The sequence below is a fragment of the Nicrophorus vespilloides genome, unplaced genomic scaffold, assembly GCF_001412225.1.
Source record: "Nicrophorus vespilloides isolate i.1.1-1 unplaced genomic scaffold, Nicve_v1.0, whole genome shotgun sequence".
Taxonomy (NCBI): Eukaryota; Metazoa; Arthropoda; class Insecta; order Coleoptera; family Silphidae; genus Nicrophorus; species Nicrophorus vespilloides.
The window spans coordinates 568376-594182 of NW_017100101.1; the positions used below are offsets into that span (position 1 = coordinate 568376).

General features: G+C 39.3%; 3 protein-coding genes across 3 annotated transcripts; 1 reads left to right on the forward strand and 2 right to left on the reverse strand.

Annotated features, from left to right (window-relative positions):
• Positions 1-5729: 5729 nt before the first annotated feature.
• LOC108568063 (pecanex-like protein 1) lies at positions 5730-14350 on the reverse strand. The gene is made up of 14 exons (XM_017928957.1): positions 14269-14350; positions 14029-14211; positions 13804-13961; positions 13544-13731; positions 10093-13481; positions 9720-10025; positions 9510-9666; positions 8859-9448; positions 8465-8756; positions 8064-8406; positions 7653-8006; positions 7392-7591; positions 7157-7335; positions 5730-6893 (listed from the first exon to the last, which is right to left on the reverse strand). Exons 1-14 carry the CDS (start codon positions 14275-14277, stop codon positions 6615-6617), a joined length of 6627 nt encoding a protein of 2208 aa, XP_017784446.1. The 5' UTR covers positions 14278-14350; the 3' UTR covers positions 5730-6614.
• Positions 14351-14845: 495 nt separating this feature from the next.
• LOC108568065 (mitochondrial 2-oxodicarboxylate carrier) lies at positions 14846-16871 on the forward strand. The gene is made up of 5 exons (XM_017928958.1): positions 14846-15101; positions 15629-15903; positions 16006-16278; positions 16343-16524; positions 16592-16871. The coding sequence occupies exons 1-5, from the start codon at positions 15038-15040 to the stop codon at positions 16710-16712; spliced, it is 915 nt and encodes a 304-aa protein (XP_017784447.1). The 5' UTR covers positions 14846-15037; the 3' UTR covers positions 16713-16871.
• A 1802-nt stretch (positions 16872-18673) lies between these two features.
• LOC108567976 (leucine-rich repeat extensin-like protein 2) lies at positions 18674-20314 on the reverse strand. Its single transcript, XM_017928801.1, has one exon. It carries the CDS (start codon positions 20312-20314, stop codon positions 18674-18676), a length of 1641 nt encoding a protein of 546 aa, XP_017784290.1.
• Between the last annotated feature and the right edge of the window lie 5493 nt (positions 20315-25807).

A 25807-nucleotide genomic window follows, 5' to 3' on the forward strand; every position in this document is an offset into this window, starting at 1 on the left:
TTATTAAATTAAGAAAGATAAGTGCACATATTCAATCAAATTCAAGTAGTGATTTATAAAATTATTCAATTCATATGTGTTTTAAACGATTTTCTTTATTATCATATTTATGTAAGAAATTTCTTATTAAAGTTTTAGTTAAATATCAAAGGGTATATCATGTAAACCTAAATTAATATGGAACGTGATGATGAAGAGGTACAAGACACGAGGATCGTAGATGGATATGACATTCAAAAAATATTGGACAAAAATGAATTATTTGTAAAATGTTCCCTTTCGAGTAATGGGATGATTCTCGCAAATTTATGGGCGAGCAAAGAGATCACGCAGTAAATATGAGAGACGACGAATTTCGAAATTCGACATCGGGTTACTTAATACCCGCACGACACGACACGTAACGTAACGTCCGAACGTTAGAAGCTCGACTTCCTTCCTTCCTAATGGCAATTAGACAAACGAGAATTGATGTTCTTCGTAACAAACAAAACAAAAAAAAAAACGAAATTCGAATCGTATGGAAGGAAGGAATGGGATACGGGGTTGTTTGATACTCGCGTGTCCCGCTAATTATTGTCCACTTGACACGCGAAAATTAAATTTAATTGTAATCAGATTAAGAGCGGAGAGAGAAACCCATCCAAATTGGAAATAAAGGTAATAAAACAATGGAACGTTTAATGGAGCCCAGACGTCGATTGCGTATTCCCCGTGTGACCCAATAAATTTGTGTATATATATATAAGCGCGCACATACTCTACTTTACCTTCAGAAAACTAATTGCTATATATACACTCTTAAGTGCGTATGTAATTGGAGAGAAAGAGGTGGCGAAGAGGAGGACTTCAAAAGCGAACGAAACTCTCGAGAATATTTACTAATTCATTTATTTGAGAAAAAAAAGAGATGCCATTTCGATGGGGATGCCGATTCACTTCTCCTCCTTCTACCAAACGTCGCTTTTCGCTGTACAAATATTTGCGCTCCTTTGATATGCCCACGAGCGTCTGTTTTTTCAGACTTATAAATAAAGTGTCCGAAGACAGAATCCGTCGAGCCGAAACGCCCCGCGGTGCGATTAATTGGGCGAAAGTGAATGAATATCAAAACCAAACCATTCTTTCATTTTCAATCGCAGCGCGTTCATATATCGCCAAGCAATTGTTTTCCAAACGACGCTCTTTTATTTATTGTTTGTTTGCTCTATTGTCTTTTGTTAAGTCGACTTCGTATGTTTTATTTGTAATATGAGAAGAATTTTAATTAGAATAAAAACTATACATATTTAATTATAATAATATTTAGGGCAAAAAGAATAGCCCTTTGTATCAGTTGACTTTTTTTTGAAATTATATATATTTATTTTTATTTTTTTTATTGATCCATTTTTTTGAACTGATGCATTAAACATTATTATTATTTATTAATAATATTTATTGCAACAATAAAAAATAAAATTTAAAATCTGAATACAATCATAATTATAAATAAAAAGTTAACTGCAGCAAGGGCCTATTAACAATATGATTAAATTTTGAAAAAAAAAATGTTTTTTGTATAACATATATTTTTATTTACGATTTATCACAAAAATTACATTAAGTAAATTTCTTGACGGTACAATTATCACGTAGTTGTCAAATTCAATAGTTTCTATTAATTAAATATATGTGCTAAGAATAAAATATTGTTAAGTTTTAGGTTTTTTAGTTGACAAAAAAACTGTTTGCGAATTTTATAAATTTCTTCAAAAAACCGTTTTTCCAAAACCTGGTTTTAAAAACCAACAAACCCTACCCACATCTGTGTTGCATATAACCAAGCTGGTTTGAGGATTGATTTGTATATTAACAATATATCAGTGTATTGCACTGATTTAATTCCAAGCAGCCAAAATACTTTGCTAAATTTCAGATCTATTTGCATTCTCTGTATCCATATATGTTTCTTCCAATTGAGTTTTCTATCGAAATACATGCCAAGATATTTTATAAGATGCTCCTGTGCTAAAACTTTGTTATTTAAAATTACCGGGCGACAAGATTCCTTCCTCGTCGTAAAGATGACTTATATTGGCGTAGTGTATCATCTGTTAGATAACATTTTATAATTTGGAAGAAGGCGCATGGTAACATTTTCTTAATTATCCTGACAATTGCAGTATTGTGTTTCTTTGAGAGTGGTGGTGATAACTTTAGTAAACTCGGTGACCTTGTTCCACAGTGTAATGCACGTTGTTGAAGTATTGGGTTCATACGTTTTGTATGGATATAATTGGTTGTTCACTGATTGATCTGTATGACGTTACTTCTTCAGTCGGTTGTCCGTGTTTGGGAATTACTGAGCTACTTTATTTTTTTTTATTTACAAAGCAATCTATCTACAATAAAAATAAAAAAGATAACATGTCTAGTTCTGGGCTTAATAATGAGAAAAATTAAAAATATATGTTAGAGATTGATCCAGCGATCAAACTCCACAGAGTGCTTATAAAAGAAAAAATCACGAACGCATACACGCAAACAAGTCTTGGTCTTGGTATTTGCTGCTGAGTTCTGTTATATCATCCTTCACAAATCTGACTCAAGTGTATTGATGTATGTACTCGTTAGTCGAGAACCAGGGAGCATTGGCAATTGCTCTGAGCGTTTTTGACTGAAACCGCTGTATGATGTCAATACTTGTATTACAAGCAGATCGCAATAGTTGTAATCCATAAGTCCATATTGCTTTTATTATCGTTTTATATATTAAAACTTTGTTTTTCGCTGAGATGGATGAGTATCTACCCATCAGCCAATGCAATCTTTTTACTGTCAGTCCCAGCTGTTTTCTTTTTGTGGTAATATGCTTTTTCCAGGTGAGTCGACGATCCAGATGCATGCCAAGATACTTAGCACCATCAGCCTGTGGTAGGGCACTGTCATTCAGTGTAGCCCTAATTAGCCCGACTTAGTTTCATTAGCAATAATTCTCCACTTTCTGAACCAATGTTCTATGCTATTCAGACTTCTTTGGAGGTCTTTGAGGCCGTAGTTCGGTTTTGGTGGGATGCTAGAACAACAGTGTCATCAGCAAATGTGGCTATAGTGGCGTGCTGAGGAGTTGGTAGATCAGCCGTGAAGATCAAATAGAGAAGAGTCCAGAAACACTTCTCTGCGGGACACCAGAAAGGATTTGGCGTAGCGAGATCACTACGTCCTTGTGCTTGACCTGGAAGTGACTCCCAGTCAAGTATTATTGGAATATGACGTAATATTCATGTGAGAGACACTTTTTAATATTATATAGCAATCCCCCATGCCATACTCGGTCGAACGCCTGTGAGATGTTGAGGAAAGCGGCAGAGCAGTACCTCTTCTCCTCAAGACTTTTGCCAATCACATCCACCACACGACGCACCTGTTCCACAGTGCCATATCGCTCACGAAATCCGAACTGGTGTTCCGGAATGAGATGACTATCCATCAGCCAGGGCTTCAGTCTTTGCAGCAACAGCCTCTCGAACAGTTTAGACAGTACCGGCAGGAGGCTAATTGGTCTATATGAAGACACCGCGTCCGTTGGTTTTCCAGGTTTGGCGATGAGTATGATTTGTGCTACTTTCCACTGTGATGGAAATATACCGAGTCTCAGGATTGCGTTGAACATAAGCGTTATTACCCTAATGCCGATACTGGGGAACTGCCTCAAGACCTCTGCTGTAATCAGGTCATATCCTGGCGCCTTTATTAGCTTTAACTCTAGTATAGGTAGCTTAACCTGCCTCACATTAAATTGAGCAATAGAAAGTGACATTTGGTATGGAGACCACAGAAATTCCATTATCTCGTTTTCCTCATTCCCTGCAAGTCCTGCCGGGATAGGTTGGAACACGTTTGTTTGATGGTCAGCAAACTTTCCATTGAGCAGGGTATATTCACAGGCGTTTGCGTATCACATTCATTCAGTTCTTTTTGGACTTCACTTGGCGCTTGCGGAAAAAAAATATACTTCAGAAATTTATACTGAAATCAGTATTGTTAACCAATCATTAAATTTTCAATAAATTGAGAACAAATATTGATTCATATATTCGATTTGAATATTGAAATCTTTATCTAGTTTAACATAACATAACTTAGTTATGTCTTACTTGAATTTACGTTTTATCCTTAAATATTTTTTTTTTCAAATCATTCATCTATACATCAATATCTTAATTACTAATCAAGGTCTTATCCATCGGCCAATGAACGCCCTAGAGCCCCAGGGCAAAGAAAGCTTCTGGCACGCAAGCGCCAAGTCACAATAAATGAAAAACATAATAATAATGTTTGTTGCGTCGTTCAAAAAAAATCATATACAGAAATAAAGAAATCAAAATTAATATATATAATTTCAAAAAAGTCAACTGATACAAAGGGTTATTAACCATAGGTTTTTCTGCCCGATGTAGAATATTTATTAAGGTTTGCTGTTTTTTTCTGTTTTTTTGAGGAAATTTATGTAATTTGAAAACCTGGTTTTTCCAAACAAAAAAAAACGATTTTTGAACTTAAAATATAAAACTTAATTAGTTTGAAAATATAAAAAATGTTGACACAAATTCGTGATTGTTTCATGAATTGAAAAAAATGAAAACTGAAATTAGTTGGGAGGTTTTAGTTTATTAAGATTTTTAGTTAATTTACAAAATCCACAGAACGTTTAGACAAAGACATCTAGCTTATATCTTTCACTTGCTTCAAAAAGTGAGATCATTAAATTTTTTGGACAAATATTATCAAGATTGTATTTAAATTATTTAAAAAGAAATCGGGTTTGTTTTGAAAAAATCAATTTATAAATATCTTCAAGATCCTGAGTATGACTTTGGCGTGCCTCAATCTACTAAAAAAGAAACTTTTAGTATTAGAGGGTACAAAGAGAAGAACACATAATTTAGTTGATTATTTAATGTTGTAAAGACGATTAAACCCAGCTTGGTAGCAAGTGAGTTTCTTATATTTCTAGAAAGAAAAGAATGAGTGTGAGCAATAGAAAATAAATTGTAAAAATCCTTTTTCTCTAGTTCATTGAAAATTTTAAAACCGGTTTTGTAGACAAGTTGAGATACGTAAAACCGTTTTTTTTTAAGTCGGTTTTTGTATAAATCCTAATATTTATGCGTGATCAACATTAATTATAAGAATACGTAAATTACATTTTAGTAGAGTTAGATATCAATGGTATCATTTTGGCATTAGACGATAATTGCTTCAGTAATGATTAATTGTCATAAAGTAATTTTCGATTTGTGCATTCAATATGTAACAGAGTAATTACAATACAATATTAACTAATTTATCGATCTGCAATGAAATTTAAAATCTTCTTTATATTACTGATACTACAATTATTTATTTGCAGGCAACTATTTTTTCTAATCAATTAACAACTAACTATTAAGTCTTTCCGATGTCCTTAGCAACTGATATTGGAAGGACTTGACAAACAGTAGGAATCAAATACTTAAAACAGACGAAACAGGGAATGGGACGTTTATTAAAGGGAAGCGAGTTTTTTTGACAACTTGAAATATTTATTTGTAATTAAATAGAGTGTACAATAAATTTCTCAATAGGCCGGTTTAATAAAAATAACAATTAAAACGTATAGTAAAAAATATACAATAATTATGTTACATCAAAAAAGAAAAAGTAATAATAAACGTAAGAATACAAACAAAAAATTATAATCGGCGAAACAAAAAAATAAATGTAAAGTTGTTAAACGAAAAAAAAAACATATTACAATAATAAAAATCATAGTAAAAAACACCTTCTAAATTATTCTGTTTCATCTCTCTCTCTTTCACATATATACTAACGCTTTCCGCATCCCCCCAAAAAACACATACTTTAACACTTTCAATCTTATATAACAGTTAGGAGCAATAATTAAAGAATTATTTATAATAAAATTACATTCCGCGAACACGCCGGACATCTTCGGTTCCATCATCATAATCGTCTTCACCGGCGGGCATTCTCTCCGATTTGTTTTTTTTTTGTTATATAATATAATTATATAAAGTATTTACACTTGTGTACAATCTCGGGTATTTAAAAAAATAAATACACTTAAAAATCAGTCTATCAATTTTAAGGCAACATCGCAATAATATACATATATTTCATCATAATCATATCATTCAACGTTCATCTCCATCAATCAATATATATATATATTTATTTATAATTAAAATATTAATCTTCTATTTTCTTCTTCCATTTAAAAAAATATCATCTTGGACAAAGAAACAACAACAACACACAAGCCGTGCCTTTTTTCTCACCTTCTCCTCCTCATCCGACGATTACATATACTGATTCAAAAAAAATCTCCTTGGCAGTTTTAATCGTATTTACTCTATACATATTATTATTCACTTGATTTGTTTTCATTCATGTTTTCTTTGTTCTTCTCATTTTTTTTTATAATATTTATATATTTAATTATGAATTATTATCAATAATAATAGTAATAGTATTATTAAACGAAACCCTGCATTGTGAAATCGATCATCATTATGTTGAGAGTCATGGAATTTTCTTTATCATCATCCTGATCACGCCCTTTATGGTAATCATAGTTCTGTTACGCTCTGCACCCCACTTTCGGCGATGGGCACAAACTTGTCCTCGATTTGTACTAACAGTATCGTCCTTTCAACGTTCGACCTACGGCTCGGGTCCTTATGGCTAGGGCTCCACTTGTGCACTACTTGACCTTCCATTCCGGCCTCCGGTAACCAATCGCGCCAGTGAGATCTGCCGCCACGCAAACGCATGTACTCGCTGGGCCAGCACACGTCGATTCTCCGACCCAGGTTTAAGGCATCGTAGACGACATTTGGATCGACGATCTATGACGGGATTTTAAAATACAAATTAATAATCTAATTACGAAACAATTTCAATTCGCCTGCACTAATAAATATATACTTCGATCAATGATTCTGCTATAGGGATACTCTGATACAAATCAATTTGAATAGTACATTTTCTGGTCAGCTCACGTCTATCAGGTTAGAAAGGATATATGATTATTCATTTGTTAAATTTGTTCTGTTCAGAATATCTACCAGGTTTCAAAGAGGATCTAAGAAGAAAACAAATAAACGCTTACCTTGACTTTGAGCAGCGCGACCTCCTTTTCAGTGGACTCGTTGGTCTCGTCACTTTTGACTTGAACATCCGGTGTCTGAGAAACAGCTCTCTCGTCGCGCTCCTTGAAAAGTCCGGCCAGGCTGGCCAAGGTGGAGCTCGTCGGTTTGCCCATTGAGGCCAAACTACCCCTGTTACCTGCTGCAAACAGATATTCATCAGATTAAATCACGTAACTTCATTTAAATGCAACTTACCTAAAGATGTTCTGCTTAAGCTGGATCCGCGTCCGATGCTTCCGCACAAATGAGAACCGTCCGTGGACTGACTGCCAGCATTATGAACGCCTAGAGGGCCGATAGGAGCCATAGCGTAGACGCCCTCATGCCCAATACCCAATTCATCTCTTGCTGCTGTCCCTCCACTGGAGCAACCTTCACCGCACCGTTTACGTATCCTGCAAATACAATTTTATAATTATAAATATATAAACTACATGCATAAAACGATAAACGCACCTTCTGAACAAATTCAAAAAATAATCGCGCATTTTCCCGAGGCTTAAGGAACCGCCTATCAACTTACAAAGCTGCTCATTGGTCTCGGCGTAGCTCGTCGTCAAGGGCGACACGTATATGGGATATCCGATTGGTTGATCGCAAGACGAATTTATTATATTCCTCAAAGCTTGCTTCGCATTCTGGATACTGCCCCTCTCCGGATTACGATTCCTCAGGTAGACCAATTCCTGCTGCTGACCCGCCCACAACCCTCTCACACATTCCTTGTTGATCTTAATGACGCGGAAACTCAAATACCTTTTGTTCAGCATTATGATCTTGTACTCATCAGCGCCATCATCCAAGACGTGTCTACAAAACACGATCAGAATGAATACAAATAATAGCTATTATTAATAAGAACCTTACCTTAGAGCTAAAAGACTGGGCGTCCCACTGAGAACGGCACTCCTCCAAGCCGGATCACCCTCGTGCGAGATGACCAGCTCCTCTTCGTGCTTACAAATAGCTTTATAAAGTGCTGCCAATTCTTCGTATTCGTCTGGAGCCATAAACTGGTCTTGATGTAACTTCAGTGACATCCTAACACCAGGTGCCACCACAGTTTTCAAGAAATCCATATCCGAGAAGACCCACTCATCCCGGGTGCACGTAATTCTAAAATCGCCTTTGAATAAAGCGTGTAAACCATGCAGGAAGAACTCCACGCTGGACACAGTGTTATGGGAAGCGGCTCCTAAAGATCTCCTACCTAAAAAAAACATAAAATAAATAAGTAAATAATATTCAATATAATATTCGCTGCGTACCTAGCAAACTTAACGCAAAGCACAGCAAGACCAAGGATGAATTCATAGAGCAGTCAATATTCTTCTCAGTCTTCTCCACGCAAAAGGTAATCCATTCGCTGTAAACGTGACAGAACATGGAACGGGTCATGCCGCAAGCGCTCAGATCAAAATCCTCATCGATGTTGATGTTGAAGACAGGATCAAGATCCACGAAATTGCGGTCCTGCATCGGGAGAAGTGCTTTCATGATCACTGCAGAGTTCAGCCACTCTTCCAATTTCGGAGATCGAATAGCGTAAAAGATCATACTCTGTAATCAATACAAAATAGTTTCAAATATTAACAATATATATAAAATAGCGCGATCCTAAATATCCAAGAAACACTCTGTACATTTAGTCATTTACAATACCTTCACGTAATAAGTAATTAAGACTTTTCTGAATTCAAAGACTTGTAGCATTGATCCGGCGCTGTTGTCGGAGATGCTGTACCCCTCGAGGATGTACTTGGCAGCCGTCACTTCCCAAGCCAACCAACGCTGACTAAAAGCTGCGTTCATACTTAGCATGTTCGGCAGATGCCCGGGATCGCAGCAGCAGCAGCCGTCATTCTCTTCAACACCTTCGGTGATGGCTTCCACTTCTCTCTGCTGACAGTAAGTCCCTCTGAACTCGAGACCGCGCATCTGGAAGGTCACTAATCCGTTGCCCAATTCGATGATGTGCACTAGGCAGTTCAAGTAGTCCGAAGCCAACACGAAACAATCACCCTGGTTCACCGGACCCCATCTACCCATCACCAGATCACCGCAAAGCGAATGCTGCAACGATCGAGTCAAATGTTCGTAAAAGATGGAATTCAGATTGTTATCGTCAGCTCCAAGATTCCTTTCAAGATGCGAAGATAACGGTGTGTTTGAGTGATCTACGCGACGAGTATTATAATCGCGCTCCCAGAACTTAACCGGTCGCACGTAGGATGTTAGGAAAATTGCAGAACCTATAAATTTAAATAATAAAATAACTTTCTTCCAAACAAAGACGATTATGATAAGGAATACCTAAAAAAGGATTCAACGGCGTCGACAATACTGATGATATGAAGGCTTGCAGGAAGAGCATTGCAGAATGCGGCACAGAGAAAGGTTGCGCAAATGCATGGAACGCAGATCCCCAGGTTATTTGCCATGGCGCGATGTACGTCACCACAAATTGTATCTAAAAAAAGAGTATTTTAACTTTTTTGTTTCAATGGTATATACAATCGTTACCTTGAGTAAAAGTTCGTAAGTCTTTTGATATACTATGCTCATGAGGAAGTAATCGATGAGGAAGCTCTCCTGGAAGATCGTGTAATCGTATTTGAAGAAGAGAGCGGTGAAGGTGAGCACTAAGTATTGAGAGCTCTGATCGGAGTATGAGCTCCGCAAGCATTTGAGACCGCACACACAAACAACGAGTGTTCCTAAAGGAATACCAAACTTTTCCGAAACCTGCGGGGCTTCTTCAGTCAACGCAGATAGGAACAATAATGGATAGAGTATATTGCGTTCCAAGAAACATAGATACACGTACGCCTGAAATATCAACAAATAAAAATATTGTAATTTTGAACTGAAATTAATAAGTATTCTTTGAATTTACCGTTTCGAACCACATAATCTTAGCAGGGCCTCGAATCTGGTAGTGGTCAAACTCGCAGGTTCTCAGTATTGGTCGTGCAATGCAGAGCCACGGCAGATGCTTACGTAACTGAGGTATTATATAGTGCAGGAGGAAACCTAAGGCAGCGGCAGTACCCCAAAGCACGGGACTCAATTCCGGTTGGAGAGCGGTGAAGACGGTGCTCGCATGAATTCCGAAGACAAGAATACCAATAAAACCGCACAACAAGACATCACTGGTGAGTCGGGCGTTGACGGTCTTTTGAAGCTTAAAGGGTAACGGATCAGCGGGTTCCTCTTTCTTCTGGTTCTCGACGCCACTCTCCGTTTTCTCGGCCGTTGCATTCGCAACGGTTTCTTCCTTGGGTGGTTTCTTGTGCTCCTTGTAAACGTCCGGCGGCCAGAGATGTTTTTTCAGCATATTCCAGATGTGGCTGGGATCGCTCGCGCTGCGGCTTAGGTGATAGGAAATGGTGACCAAGGAAGCGCAGAAGATAGAGAACAGGATATGCTGGGAACTTTTCGGTTCGCACAAACCGCCGTACGCGAACCCGTACATAATTATCACAGATAGCATGGACCTAAAGATGCAGTAAAACGAGGCGGATAAGCTGGACATGGCGTTGCCGCCGAACACGTGCATATCTAACTGCTCGAGGATGTATAAAGTGAATGTGTTGATCTGCGGGAAGAGACCAAGAGAGAAGAGTACCGGGAAGAACAGTATGAAATTAACTAGGAAGTCGCGGACACAGCACAGGATATATTTGTTACTGATGTTGGCACCGTAAAGCACGAAAGCTGTATAAGGTTCGGATTGCTTAATCCCGAGGTCAATCAGTAGGACGATGCTGGAGAACAAGCAAAAGTATATGGGACGAGAGTACGCGATGACGCGGTTGAATCCGTGTGTTGGCGATGCTGCGTCCGGTTGCACGCTCTTCAACAACGAGTATTGGCTACTGGCGATGATGAAGCAGAACATGAATGCAGTTAAATCATCGTAAAATTCCAGATGCAGTAAGAAAGAACCGAAAACTGAAACCAGAACTCCCAGAAACGTGGCGAACATGGTCTCCGTGAATGTCAGATTTCGGTCGAGCAGAGCCAACAGCCTCAGCCTGTCGAACGTGATCTTCACCCATGGAAACAACTTAAACTTGTAGTAACTTTTGGTCCTAGGATGAACTTCCGTCTCGATGAACTTGTAACCGTTCGGTGGTATAAAGAAGATGTCGTTGAATTCCGAGAGAGCACCGTCTGTTTCAATTTGCTGCTGGCGAGCCGGCTCGTTGGGAAAGTTTATGTGAAGTCTATGATGACCATCAGTGATCGGCACTCGCGACTGGTTCACACCAGTTGGTATCATACTGGTAATCTTCGAATCCAACATCACAGATTCCGCACTGTTCTTCGAAGATCTGGAGGTATTATTGTTGTTATTATTATGGTTCGCAATGCCGACTCCCTTCTCGTCGAACGTGTATGTAACCCAATTTCCGTGCTCGTCCAGGAAGCAGTGAACAGAACCATCGCTGGTATCGTTAAAGTTTTTGGCGCAATGCGTACCGTGACCCGAGGACAAGGTCGTGGCGATGGCTGTGTCCCTCTGCGAAATTCTCAAGCTGCCCCTCGTCGATGGTCTGCTCCGATTAACGCGCGTGCTTCTTTTCAGTCTGCAATGTCTGGACAGTTCACTCGCATGATTGATATCACCAGGAAGGCAAACCGGAAGTAATGGGAATTCTCGTCGTGACACTAGGAATGCCTGCAATAAAGGTGGGGCCGGCAGTAGCGTGCTCAACTCGTTATTGGAACTGCTTGATGAGGCCTCCTGGTAGTTCTCGTTGTGCGGCATCCTTGGCATCGTGCCTCTGCAACTCCTCCTCGGAACGCTCAACTTTCGGAACCTGGGCTGCATCACCAAGCATTCCAAACCCTCTGTGGCCGTGTTCTCCTGCAGCGCTAGAGTGACCTTACCCTTTTTGACGGATCTATTCCTAGTGAAATTCCTATCTTCCGGTTTCCTCCTTTGGCTTCGCTCCGACTCGCACTTCGTGATTCTGCGCGACTTTTCCTCGCCCATATTCTCGATGCGTATCTTCTTCGGTATCGCTCCCAGATTACGTGGGACAGTCTCCTGCAACACTTTACTCACATCCTGTTCCAGAGACGCCGGTGTGCGGGTCTCCTTGCAATGCCGCAAATGGTCGTTTTCGTCATCGAACAACCAGTCCAAATCTAATTCTATCAAACTGCCTGACTCCTTGATCTTAAAAGGTTCCTCAGATTTTCGCTTGCGGTTCCTCTTGCAATTTCGACGTTTAATCGCACCTGTATACACTTTAACTTCACCATCATCCTCGAGTTCTTGAATCTTCGGCGATTCGTCGCACTCGACACTGGTATTACTGCAGGATATATTCTTGTCGCTGTCGTAACATTCGGTTCGGGCATCGTGCATCTCAGGCGTCGCACTTGAATTCGAATTGTCATTGGTGTCCATCGAAACGTCTTTGTTCTCAGAGTGATATATCGGCACAGGATGCACCAGTTTCATGCAGTTCATGTGATCAATTCTCAAGAGCAGTGGCGATCTGCTGCCGCGGTTGTTCTCCTCATAATCGGAATCAGAGATGTGCGTTACCGAATCGATGTCAGTGTCGGGACCGTGCGAGGTCTGATGCTCATCTGACTGCTCCGCAATCGGATACACAATTTCTGAGCCGTAGTATGGGCACAGGTTCAAATGTTGATTGCGGATGAGCGACGAGCTAGGTGGTGGCAAAGGATTTTTAGTCTTTACACCGCCGCCGATGATCTCCAAACTGTTGGGGTGAATGGTGAGAGTAGGCGGCGGACAGCAAGTCTCCAACGCGGTAGACCTGATTCTTCGCACGCCTTGAGTGGTCCTCAAGTAGAATCCTTCAGCCGTCAACTGATTCGGATTCTTGTCTATGTATCCTAGTTCTAAGGAGCCGGTCGGCTTAATATCTATGTAACTTAAACTAGTATTGGTAAAATTGGAGTGCCTGCGTTCTCCGCTGCTGCTTACACCTCCTTCGGCAGAAGACCTCTGTCTGTAAGTAGAGGCATCCTGAGATTCCTGCTGTGTCGCCACCGCCGCCACTGTCACAGATTTCGACAAATCCTTCTCCTTCGAATCGCAACCTCCGTTATCAATAGCAATATTGTTGTTACCGCTGCTGCTGCTATTGTTGTTATTACTATTGTTCGATTTGTTTCTTCTGCTTCGCTCCGGCTTCTTCATTTCGTTGTACGAATTGTAATTAACACCTACTATCGGCTGAGTCGTCGTCTCGTCACTGCTCTCAGACGAGTTCTTTCTGTGAACCTCAGCTTTCAAATCTAAATCGTTGAGAAAAAGCCATAATGTACAAATGATAATATATAAAATAATTATTTTTTACCTATTGTACTATTTTGTTTCTCATCAACTGGATCCATCCTTAGATATTCCCCTGATTCAAGACTATCTACATCAGTGCTTACTAGTATTCCAGCATCATTGTAAGATGCCAATGAACTGGAAGCAGCTGTTTTAGGCAACTCGGCAGTGTTTTTTTTCAGTACTTGCATTTCAATGCCCTCATCCTCTCTAGAATCACAACAGTTAATTGGAAGTCAGATATGTCAAAATGTACAATTAATAGTGTAAACAGAAACAAACCTTTTGGGGCCAGTCCAACTTTCCTCCACCTGCTCTTGAATACACTCAGTGGTGTCATACATGTGATGCAAAGCGTAATTAACTAATTTTACAATGGACAGGGCTGCTGCCACCGCAGCACAGTAGCAGTACCACATGTAATCCGTTGGTGGAAAAGACTGAAATCAGGTCATGATTTTGAAAAATGGTGATCTGAGTGAGGTGTTTTGTGTGTTTTATACTTACAACATATATGGTAAATGGCAGACAGAGCAGGAACAACCAAAGGTATAGATGGAAAGTGTTGCAGAAGACATCCTGATGGGGGTCATAAAACCAACCACCAGTGAGGGAGGCCCAAACCCCCTGCCTCAGAATCTCCAGCGTCTGCGAGCCCATCGCGGCCGCCCACCACACAAACACTAAACACTAAAGAACGTTCAAATTTGAAAATGAGGAAAATCGACGTTTGATCTACATGTTTACATCAGACATCGATTCGTTTCAACATGACAGTGACAGACGTCCGCACACACCATCTTTAATTCCATTTGTTATTGTGGTGAAGGATGTAAAAAAAAGGAACTATGAAGGATAACACGGGCGCATAGCAGTTCGACCCGACCTCCCCGCAGCACACTCAGCTGATCCAACGTACGAACATAATTCTTATTCTCAACGAGAGAGAAAGAATAAATCCCAATAGTAATAATGTATTATTGTAGCCCCAATTAGAATTGTTGATCGATCCGCCAAAATGGAAAGTGCATTTGGTTCAGCTATATTTTCTCTTCTCCCCCTTCGTAAAATTCTCTTTTTACTACTACTACTAAAGCTTGGAATTATGTACTTTCCAGCAGATAAACATCGACTGCAGCGCCATGCGAATGTCTAAAATGACGTCCGCTGTCATTTTGCTCTCGTTTTTCAATCTCACGCACTATTCATACCCATGTTCATGCCATACCATACATAAATACGCATACGTATGCCGCCACATTCGCACCGCATGACATTGACACAGTGCTCATCTAATATTTATTGAGCTGAATTTATGTAATGCTATGATCGGCGGTGATGTTTGAATTCCGATAAGGATATTAAAATTCTAAAGTCATTCCACCTCCTGTCCCATTTTCATCGAATCGCGCCTTGCATCGTCAGCGTTTTATCATTTTGCGCATCCGACTACGCTCGTTCACTCAATTATCTGCAATTAGTAAGGTACCTATGGTAATTGAGAAAGGAAGCAGCAATGGAAGACGTTAGAAAGATAATGAAGGAGGCCCTAATTCAGATTGGATCAGGCGGATCGGCAGGTTAATTTCTATTTATTTAATTTATTTACTCAATTAAGTATCTCTAACATTCGAAATTTAAAGAAAAATACGTGAAACTTTTTATACGATTAAACAAAACAAATAAGAAAGTAGTAGTTATCTCGAAATCTTAAGTAATCTCAAGTGGGTGTTTTGAAATTCTACTTGTTTTGGTTATATTTTTGTGCGTACATTTTGCGCACACTCATGTATATTTGGTTACCTACAATATCATATTTAAATCGCATTATTTTAAAAATTCTTGGTGGCTGTTAAACCCGAAAGGGGTAGAAATAGGGCCGGAGAGATTTATATCAATAAATAAATTGATATAAATCTCTATTTATAAAAAAAAAAAAAAAAAATAAAAATTCTTGAGTTATTTTAAATATGTACTATCATGAAAAAATACAATCATTAATCCTTTAATTATAACTATTGCATATTATTTTCTTTATTACATCAATATAATTGTTTGTATTTTCATATTACATGAATAGTATAAATTGTGTATCAATTTCTTATAGGTTTTGTTGAAGTGTGCATAATGCATCCTCTGGACTTGGTTAAGACTCGTCTTCAGATCCAGTCCAATGTTGTGCTTACCAGCAATGACCCAAAATACTACAGTGGTATCGTCGATTGCTTCCAGAAGATGTATAAGCACGAAGGAATGTTCTCTTTTTGGAAGGGAATCTTACCACCTATCCTCGCAGAAACTCCGAAACGCGCTGTCAAATTCTTCACCTTTGAACAGTACAAGCAATTTTTCATGTTTGGTTCTCCAGTTCCTACGCCGCTGGTACTTACTAATTGTTCTTTAAACACAGTTTTTGGTTAAACATGTTTTTTTATTATCGATTGATGAATGAACAAAACTAGTTCAATTTAATTGTATTTTCAGACCTTTTCATTGGCCGGTTTAGGTGCTGGTATCACGGAAGCGATTCTAGTGAATCCTTTTGAAGTGGTTAAAGTAACGATGCAAGCCAATAGGGCTTCAGGTAAGGAAGTTCCGAGTACTTGGCTGGTCACCAAAGACATTGTGAGGACGCAAGGTTTTGGGTTCAGAGGTTTGAATAAGGGCGTGACGGCGACGATCTCAAGAAATGGAGTATTCAATATGGTCTACTTCGGGTTTTACCATTCCGTCAAAGGATACATGACCGAATACAAAGTAAATGAAACGAATACACATGCACTTTTCAATTGATTTAAATATATTCAATTTTTTTTGCTAGGATCCGTACAAGGAGTTTGGCAGGAAGGTGGGCATCGGTTTCGTGTCTGGAACTTTGGCCTCTTGCATCAACATTCCCTTCGACGTGGCAAAATCGAGGATCCAAGGACCGCAGCCCATCCCTGGTGCCATCAAGTATAAATCGACTTTAGGTTCATTGTGCTTAGTTTACAAGGAAGAAGGGTATGAATTTGCGTTAAACGAAAAATAAACTGGTTTAATAAATTAAGTTTTTTTTTTTAAATTTTAGCATTTTGGCTCTATACAAAGGGTTGTTACCAAAAGTCTTGAGGCTCGGACCTGGTGGCGCCATAATGCTTGTAGTATACGACTATATGCATCAATTCCTGACGAAGACATACCCCAATTAAATCGATAAAAAGATAGAAGGATTGACGCTTTTAAGGAAACGCAACAATATATATATTTTTATATATTTCTTATTATATTGTTAAGTTTATTTTTCTTTTTTCTATGCACTTTCTCTGTTGATAATTAAATGGTTAATGGACCACGTTTATTTCATGTTCTGTTCCTGGATGTGCTTATGCAAACCTACCAATTCCGTTTTCAGTTTTGCAAAAATATCCGAGAGACTGTAACAAATAAGAAAAGTTATTTCATCGAATTTTCATATACACTTGAATATCTAATATGAAATTATATTAATTATAATGAAATTTGCTTAAAAATCTTCGATTATTTTTATCATTTTCCAAATCTGAAAGTTGATTGCATTTTACTTTTATTAAATGAAAATAAAAAAGAAAAAAAAATCGATTTATCTGAGATAATCGCAATTCAAATTCCGCCGATAACCACTGAGTAGCGCTTGCGCTCGATTCGGACGTTTCCGCGTTGATTTGATAAAATAAATAAAGAATTGTACAGAATAACTCAATGACTGTGACTTTTACTATCACCAATTAAGCGGTGTCATGAAAACTGCTTTTGCTATAAATAAGCGCCGGACTCATTCATTCAGTTATTTATATATACATATATATTCTATCAAGCTCTTACGCAGTCGCTTTCTAAATATCTCATTATTTCTACTATTCTTATATAAACGATATAAAATAAATCAGAAGAAAATTTATGAACAAAATTTGAACTAATTGTCGTTGTCAGAATATAAAATATTTATAAATAATCTCAACATTAATTAATTGATTGATGAATGAAGTTTATTACAAATATTGATTAAGTAGAATGAATGAGTTATATCTTGAATAATAATGAGTTACCCCATATGCAAATCTGAATATTACCTAAACGAAACGAATACGCATGGTAATTATCGAAGAAGTGGAACGATAATTAACGGAAATGCTCTGTAATAGGAGCGAAATATGTTCAACGTTACACGATTTCCATTTACGGACGTCCCGGGTCCCACTTATTTACTACTATGTTTCGTTGTACCCTCAATCGGAACTAAGAATACTTACTTGTCTTCAAATAGATTCTCATCAGTCAAATTCACCTGCACACCAATGGATTTCTTTTCCTGAAAACAAAAGATTTTTTTTTAAACAATAGAATCATTTATATTCGAAAATTAATGTATTAAGTGTTAAAAAATGACTAGATTATAAATATTACAAATAATACAATTGGAATGTTCTGTATTTCCTTTTTTTTCATATTTCGTTTTCCAATTGACATCATTATCACGCACAACATAATTAATTTCTAAATTTGCGGTTAACACGAAATAAACAGTTTTCAAAAGAATTTCAATGCTCTAATAATTATTTCGTGAGACGCATTGCATAATTTATGTGGTTCCTTTATTTATTTTTTAAAGCTGTGGTGACTGATCACATATTTAAATCAAATCTATTGATAAATTGACAATAATTGCTTAATATCAAAAACGATAAAAAGTTAATGCAATTTCTAATTTTGAATTGAAAGTGGAAAAACGTGAAATTGATTGATATTATTAGATACAGCAAAACCACTTAGGTCTTTCGTAACTGACTGCGTTCCCAAAGCAAAGGCGTTCCCAAAAGAAAGTACTTAACAGTTGATTATGTGGTTTTCGGAGCAGAAAAATAGTCTTGCGGTTTGAAGCAAACAAATTCCTTTCAGTTATGTTATTCTTATTATTATTTCATTATTTATTTCAAAAGAATAAACAATTATTGAAATGTACAACAAAATAAATAATATTGGTATTGGATAAAGTAGATTACATAGAGAACTTCGGTGTATGATAGTTATTTTTTTATTATTTCATTATTTATACAAACAATTATTAAAATATATAACAAAAGACAACTAAAGAGTAACTTCTATTAATGGTATTGGATGAAGACTATTGTATTCAGTAGATGATGGTCTGGGTAATGTTTGGTTGCGAGCTGACAAACATGATGTGCTTGTTGGATTGGGATTCACTGCGATGGGAATTCGGTGACAGATCGCTGTCGGAGTCTTCGTAAGCAGTCAGCCGTTCGTGCTGAGTATAATTGAAGGGTTGCGGTTCGGGCATCTCGAAGGAGAAGTTTGCGTCGTAACTGTCCGGAACGTATTTGGAAACAACCGGTTGCGCCTCCTGGATGTGGGCCTTGATCTCGGTTGCAGCAGATTCGGCGTCGAAGGGAGACGGCGCTGCACCGGGATGCTGCTTACCGTCCAATTGATGCAACGGTGCAGGAAGAGTGCCGTAATATTGCGGTTTTACGTAGATTGCCTTCTTCGGGTACTTGCGCTTCTTCTGCTGCGACTCTTCGGGAAGCTCGTATTCTTCGTATTTTGCAGGTTCCTCGGGGTTCGTCAAGTACTTGTAGCCGTTATTCTGCTGGATCCAGGGCGATCCCTCCCAGAAGGCCTCCACAGATTGCCGAAATCGTTGCTTCGAGTCTTCATAATTTACCCGGGTATCTGCTGGGGCCGGTTGGGCAGGTTGTTCTGCGTCTGCATAATCGTAGTACGCTTCGTTATCTCTGTTATCGTAGTTTTGGTAGTAATCTTCGTCGTCTTCGTATTCGGTTTGCTGTGCTGGTTTTGGCGCAACCGGGGCTTTGGGCGGTGGAGGCGGAAGGTTCATTGGAGGTGGTGGTGGAGGAGTTTTTGTTGTTGTTGGCGGAGGAGGCGGTGGTGGAGGTATGGCTGTTGTTGGTGGCGGTTGTTTTGCTGGTGTAGCTTGAGGAGGTCTGAAAGGTCTGGGTCGAGATTTTACGGGTCTTTGCGGTGGCGGCGGCGGAGGAGGTGGTGCAGCTGGAGCTGCGGGTGATGGCGGCGGCGGTGGAGCTGGTTGAGCTGCAGGCGCTGGTGGTGCTGGAGGAGCTGCTGGAACCGGTGGAGCTTGCGTTTGTATTCCTCTGTTGTAATTGAAGGCAATATTGAAGGTTTTCCTAATATTCTCAGTAAGCAGTGGAGGAACTGTAGGTCTTGGAGGAGGTGGAGGTCTGGCAGGTGGTGTATTTGGCACAGCTTTCAGAGGTCTCATAACCGGTCTTCGCATCGGTGAATTTGCAGCTGGTGATTGAGCTGCAGGAGCCGGTACTGCAGCAATAGGTTTAGCAACCGGTGCTGCAGGGGCTGGTGCTGCAGCGACTGGAGGTTTTGCAACAGGAGCTGCAGGCGGTACTGCAGGAGCTGGTGCAACAGGAGCTACAGGTGGTACTGCAGGAGCTGGTGCAGCAGGGGCGACAGCGGCAGGAGCTTGAGTTTGAGCTGGAGGAGGCGAAGCTACAGCTTTGGGAGCAGGGAAAAACCTCCTAGCAGGCGGTGGCAAGGGCTTTAGCGGCGGCGGAAAGAATGTTGGTTTTGCGGGCGGCAACGGAGGCGGTGGCAGGACTGTCGGCCTCTTCTGTACGTCGTACCCAAAAACGTCGGCGACACTTCTCAGCACCAGGTCCAGGGTCCGTTTATCTCTCGTCACCTTTTCCATGGCCCGCGCATGTAGAACGGCGGCGGCCAGCAGGACCAGCACCAGAAGACCCCTCGCGCAGTAGACCATCTCTCGTTCACCAAGTCATCTATGACAATGTTGATCGATCGGCCCGATAAACTCAACTAAACCAATTTCCATCGCCGCCAGAAATTGCCAACAATAGAGGAGAAAGGGTGCCCCAGCTTACTTTTTCTCACTGCATCCATCCATTGGGTGGTTCTGTTCCATATTTTGCTCCTTTTCCTTTTTTCGTCTTCCTTGAGAAACCGCGAATTACGCTCAGTACACACATACCCACCAACTTTTTTTTCTTCCTCAAAGTCGGTGGCAGCCTCAACGCGAAAGCTATACCAACGATTACATAAAACCATAATAATGTCTCGGATATTATGGCCCGGCTGCACGCGCCAATGGCTCCCCTAAAGAACTTAATTTTACAACAATTTCTAAATTGGCTTGTCTCGTTTCCTACCTACCTACCTATCTATAATTTAATCAATCCGCCCTCGTCCGTTTCGCAAAAGCCGTCACCGCTGTAATTTCTGTTATTTCCAAAAAGGGAGGAGAAATTTATAACAAACTGCACAAGAAATTCTGCGAAAAAACGTTCGTTCGCCGCGACGGATCATTGCGTGTATTTTGTAATTGTTTCAACCAAACATTTTGCAACATTCCTTTTCCAAGTTTTTTTTTCACAGGTTTAAAAAAACATTAACAATTCACAATTTATACATAATATAAATAAAGAACTTTATAAGGGCGATAAAAATAAATATGCATCTAATCTTTTTTAATCCTGTTAAAATTAAACTACAAGATACTGTTGATCGCATTAGATTGTATCTAATGTTAAGTCCAAAAAATAAATAAAAATATTCTTTCATAAAATAAAACAATGATGAAAATGCATAAAAAAATCTTTTACCAAATCTTAAAATTTTATGTTACAATTAGTGCAAATGGCTTGTTAATAATTTAATGAAAGGAATTTGTTTAATTATTGAATATGAAAGCCAATTAACAAGTAAAAAGTTTCGGATCAGTAAACATAAATATGCTTTAGTCGCTTTGATCGATATTATTCATTAGCGAATGTAATACATAATTTATTTCAAATACCTTAAATTAACATTTTTAAGTATTTGCTGTACATCCTTACTCAATTAATAAAGTTAACATAAATAATCTATATCATATTAAATCAATGATTAAAATTTACGTTGAAATAAAGAAATAAATTGATTGGGAGATAGAGCTTTGACCCTGATTATTAAGGCAGTTTCTCCTGGGCGAGGTCTTACCATTGCACTTTAGATTATTATTTAATACTAAGTAAATCTACTGAATGTATCTTATTTAAATTTGTCGGAAAGTCATCTTTAGCATGTTGTATGAGCAATAAATTGTGTTTATTGTTATTAATATTTAGATTATATTAACAATTATTATTGTTATTTATATGTACAATATGGTATTTATAAATCGATTGGAATATTAAAATCGTTCGAATTGTTTGTAAATAATGGAAATGAAATAACCTTGTTGGAATGAATTAGATTGAATTTCTCTAATTTAAAAATCGGCAATTTCCAATTCTAAATTCTCTCACGACGTCTACCTCTCTCCGTCTGGTTTTCCCTTTGCGAATGAATCGCCGATAAAGCGCCACATTGATCCAAGTGCACTCAATTACAATAAATTCGATGCGAAGACTTTCGGAAACGCGCATCGATCGTTGATGCCGCCAATTTGGATCAAGGTCCGACCGTAACGTTCTATATTATAATCGTCACAAGAAGAAACGCATCGTTTTAGCTTAATTGCATTTATTTCAAGTATTATCACAAACAACAATAACAATAGAGAGAGTAATAACAAATAAATATTAATCGATTAATAAATAAAATAACTAAACTACTTCTGAATGGAAGTGTCGGGGAATGCGAATGCGTTCTGATTGTAATCCTGTGGATGGTAGTTGGGATGGTGAGGTAAGTATTCGGGAATCTGTAGGTCGGAGTTGCCTGGATGGATGGCGTTCAGCGCTTCTTCGGGATGCTGCGCCGTGTGATTCGGATCATTGATTGGGTCCTCGGGGTTGCCTGGGTTGTGGAAGTGCGGCTGATGCAGATAGTTGCGAGCATCTTGAGGATGACCTTCGACGTCTTGTTCGTAATTGTCTGGAACGTAATTCGGGATGGGATTGATCTGTCCCGATGCTTGGTTTTGCTGGTATTCGGTTTCTTGCTGCTGCTGCTGCTGTTGATAATCGTACTGATGTTGTTCCGTTTGATAATCGTACTGCTGTTGTTGATTTTGTTCCGTTTGATAATCGTACTGTTGCTGGGTTTGATCCAATTGCTGGTAATCGGTTTGGATCGATTGTAAGCTGGGATTAGCGAAATTTGGAGGGATGGGTTGGTAGTTGAATGGGAAGACTGGATGAATTGGGGGACTTTGCGTGGGTTGTACTGGATTAAATAGTGGAGGTTGTGCGGGATTCGGGAGCGCGGGTTCCTGCTGCACGACGTTAGGTACTTGATGGATTGACGGTACTTGAGGTTGGGGGATTTGATGGATTACTGGAGTTTGGTGCTGGAAAACTTGAGGTATTTGGTGTTGGACTTGTGGCACTTGTTGATGAATTACCTGGGGGATTTGGTGTTGGACTACTTGCGGTACCTGTTGATGGATTACTTGAGGGATTTGGTGTTGTACAATCGGGACTTGAGGTACTTGTTGGTGAACTACTTGAGGTATTTGTTGGTGAACTACTTGAGGTATTTGCTGGTGAACTACTTGAGGTATTTGCTGATGAAACACTTGCGGGACTTGGTGATGGACAATCGAGGGATGCGGTAATTGCTGATGAACTACTGGGACTTGAGGTATCTGTTGGTGAACTACTGGGACTTGAGGTTGATGGAATACTTGAGGGTATTGATGAACGATTGGGACCTGCGGCTGGAGGACAGTTGGTACTTGAGGGTAAAGTTTGGTGACATGCGGCCAACTTGGATACTGCGGTAACACTGGAAGCTTTTGGACTAGCGGTATTTGCGGGACGATAGGTACTTTTGGTACAAAAGGTACTTTGTGGAAATGCGTTGGTGTTAACACGGGAGATGGGAAATGAGCGCCGAGAGGAAGAACAGGAAGCTGCGGTTTCTGGATGGGTACCAATGGATTGTAGTAGAAAATCTGCGGTTGCTGGACGACCGGTCTGATTGTATCCAATTGATCTACGTGGTGTCCATGCTGGACGTGACTTATTTCGTGTACGTGATTCGGGATTACAGGCTTCAGGACGACCGGTTTAACTACATTTACTGGAGTCAGATGAAGATGATCGGTGTGATGGTGCAGATGATCTCCGTGATGGTGCAGATGATCTCCGTGATGCACTTGATCCACATGGACAACGGGTTTGATTTCAGGTTTCGGTGGTTGTTGAATTCCGGGTTTCGTCCAACCTTCCGATTGCCATGGAAGAACGTCGACGTGCGGTGGTGCTGGTACATGTGCAGGAGTCAGTATCGGAGTCCATCCGCTCTGCAAAACCGGTTTACTAGGCAGAATGGGTCTGGGTTTCCACTGAGGTTTCGGTCTGAACCTAAACCTGTTGTTGTAGGACTTTAGGAGGATGGGTTTTACCACAGGAACGTACTTCAAATCCACCGGTCCGAATCCAACCACATACTTGTGATTTCCGCGCACCCTCACGTGTTTCGCCCATCCGTGAAGTCCTTTTTGATGCAAACCAAGGATGGTCCTCTTATCGTGTTCCTTCTCTCTATCATCCTGGTCGATCAGCGGACTTAGCTCGTCCTGCTCTTTGTTTTCATCTAAAGTACCGTCGCACAACACCACTGTTAACACTACACTCAACAAACAGATCTGTGGAACAGAAACGAGTTTCAGTAAACGATCGACATTCTTCTGACGGCAATACTCACCAATGCGAGGAACCTCATTATCTGCGTGTATCTTCTATAAAATTCGTATTTCTAGGTTCTTAGATCGTCGTCGTTGGATGATGATGGACTAGTGACATGCTAGACTTCCGGACACTAACAAACGGTCCCTGACGCTTTCTTTTCGGTTTTATATAGCGGTCGATGCTCGGCCACGAGGGTTGATTATTAATAAGGCCCGGTTGTTTCTAATTAATATTTAAGGTAAACAATAGGCGCCGTACATACTATATATTTTATCGGCGAAGAAAGTGCGCGACTTCGAACGAATCTACTTAATATTTAAGTCGCCTCCGTTTGATTCTTAACGCATTACTTCTTTTTTTTCATTTGCATTTGAACGCGATGCGACCAGAAAGATAATTCGTTTGACTCTGTTTTGGACTCTGTTTGATTGCATCGTGAACTTTGCTAATTCAAATGCTGTTTTTGGTAAATGATATCATTATAAATATATGCTAAATGACTATACAAGTCTAGTACTACCGCTTGTCTGAAATATTTTACGGTGCTATCGAAAATTGAAAAAGTTTGTAGTGGTCTACGGTGGTACGGAAAATTGAAACGTCTACGCTAGTCTAGAGCCAACCGGTGGTCCACAGAGTAATTTGAATATAGTTGAAATTTTCATGTGTATTATATTCGAGTTCTATATTTTTGCAATTTTGCAACGTTCCATGTTTATAAAAGGCCAAGTGAAGCGAACCTTTGACACGGTGGTGACACGGTGATATATTTTGGTTGACACACCATAAAATATTAGAATGTTTATCACATATAAAAAATATTGGAAGTCAAGCTCCCCCGGCATCATCTATGTCAGTGATTTCCAAAGTGGTCTATATCGACCCCCAGGGGTCTATGACAATCTGCAAGGGGTCTACGTCAGCGAAACAAAAAATTGGGGGTCCATGAAATAAAAATGGGGGTCCAAGATAGTGGATCTCAAAATACACTGTAAAAACTTGCACATAATGATATACCAGTATCATCTTGTTAAAAGCATACGCGCAGTTTCAGAGCAAAGATCTTAATAATTATAAAGATGTCCCAATATAAATAATAAATTTACAAAAAATCAATATCAGGTAAGTAGACCCCCCTACCCAAAACCTCTGATCTATGTCACTGATTCTCAAAGTGTGGATTGCGACTCCCAGGTCGGAAAATTGATGACAGACGGGACGGTATGTTTTTACATATACCCATTCTTCGGGTTAAGTTTTTTTTTTCCGAATTTTAATACATATCTCCCTAATGATTCTCCATCACCGGCTTAGAGCAAGTACCATTTCATATTTAGAATCTTATTTTTATGAAATAAAAAACATATTAATGGTCCACGAGATTCAAAATTTAGAATTTAGTAGTCCGTGATGTCAGAAAACTGATCTACGGTGCTACAAAAAGTTAACAAAAGTTTGTCCGTGGTCCGTGGTAGTGTTATTGAAAATTACAAAAAGTCTGTCGTGGTCTACGGTTATTGAAAATTAAAATCATCTATCGTGGTTTGCGGTGCTACCAAAAGTTACAAGAAACTGATATTATCTACTAAAAATTACAAAAGTCTATCGTGGTCTACGGT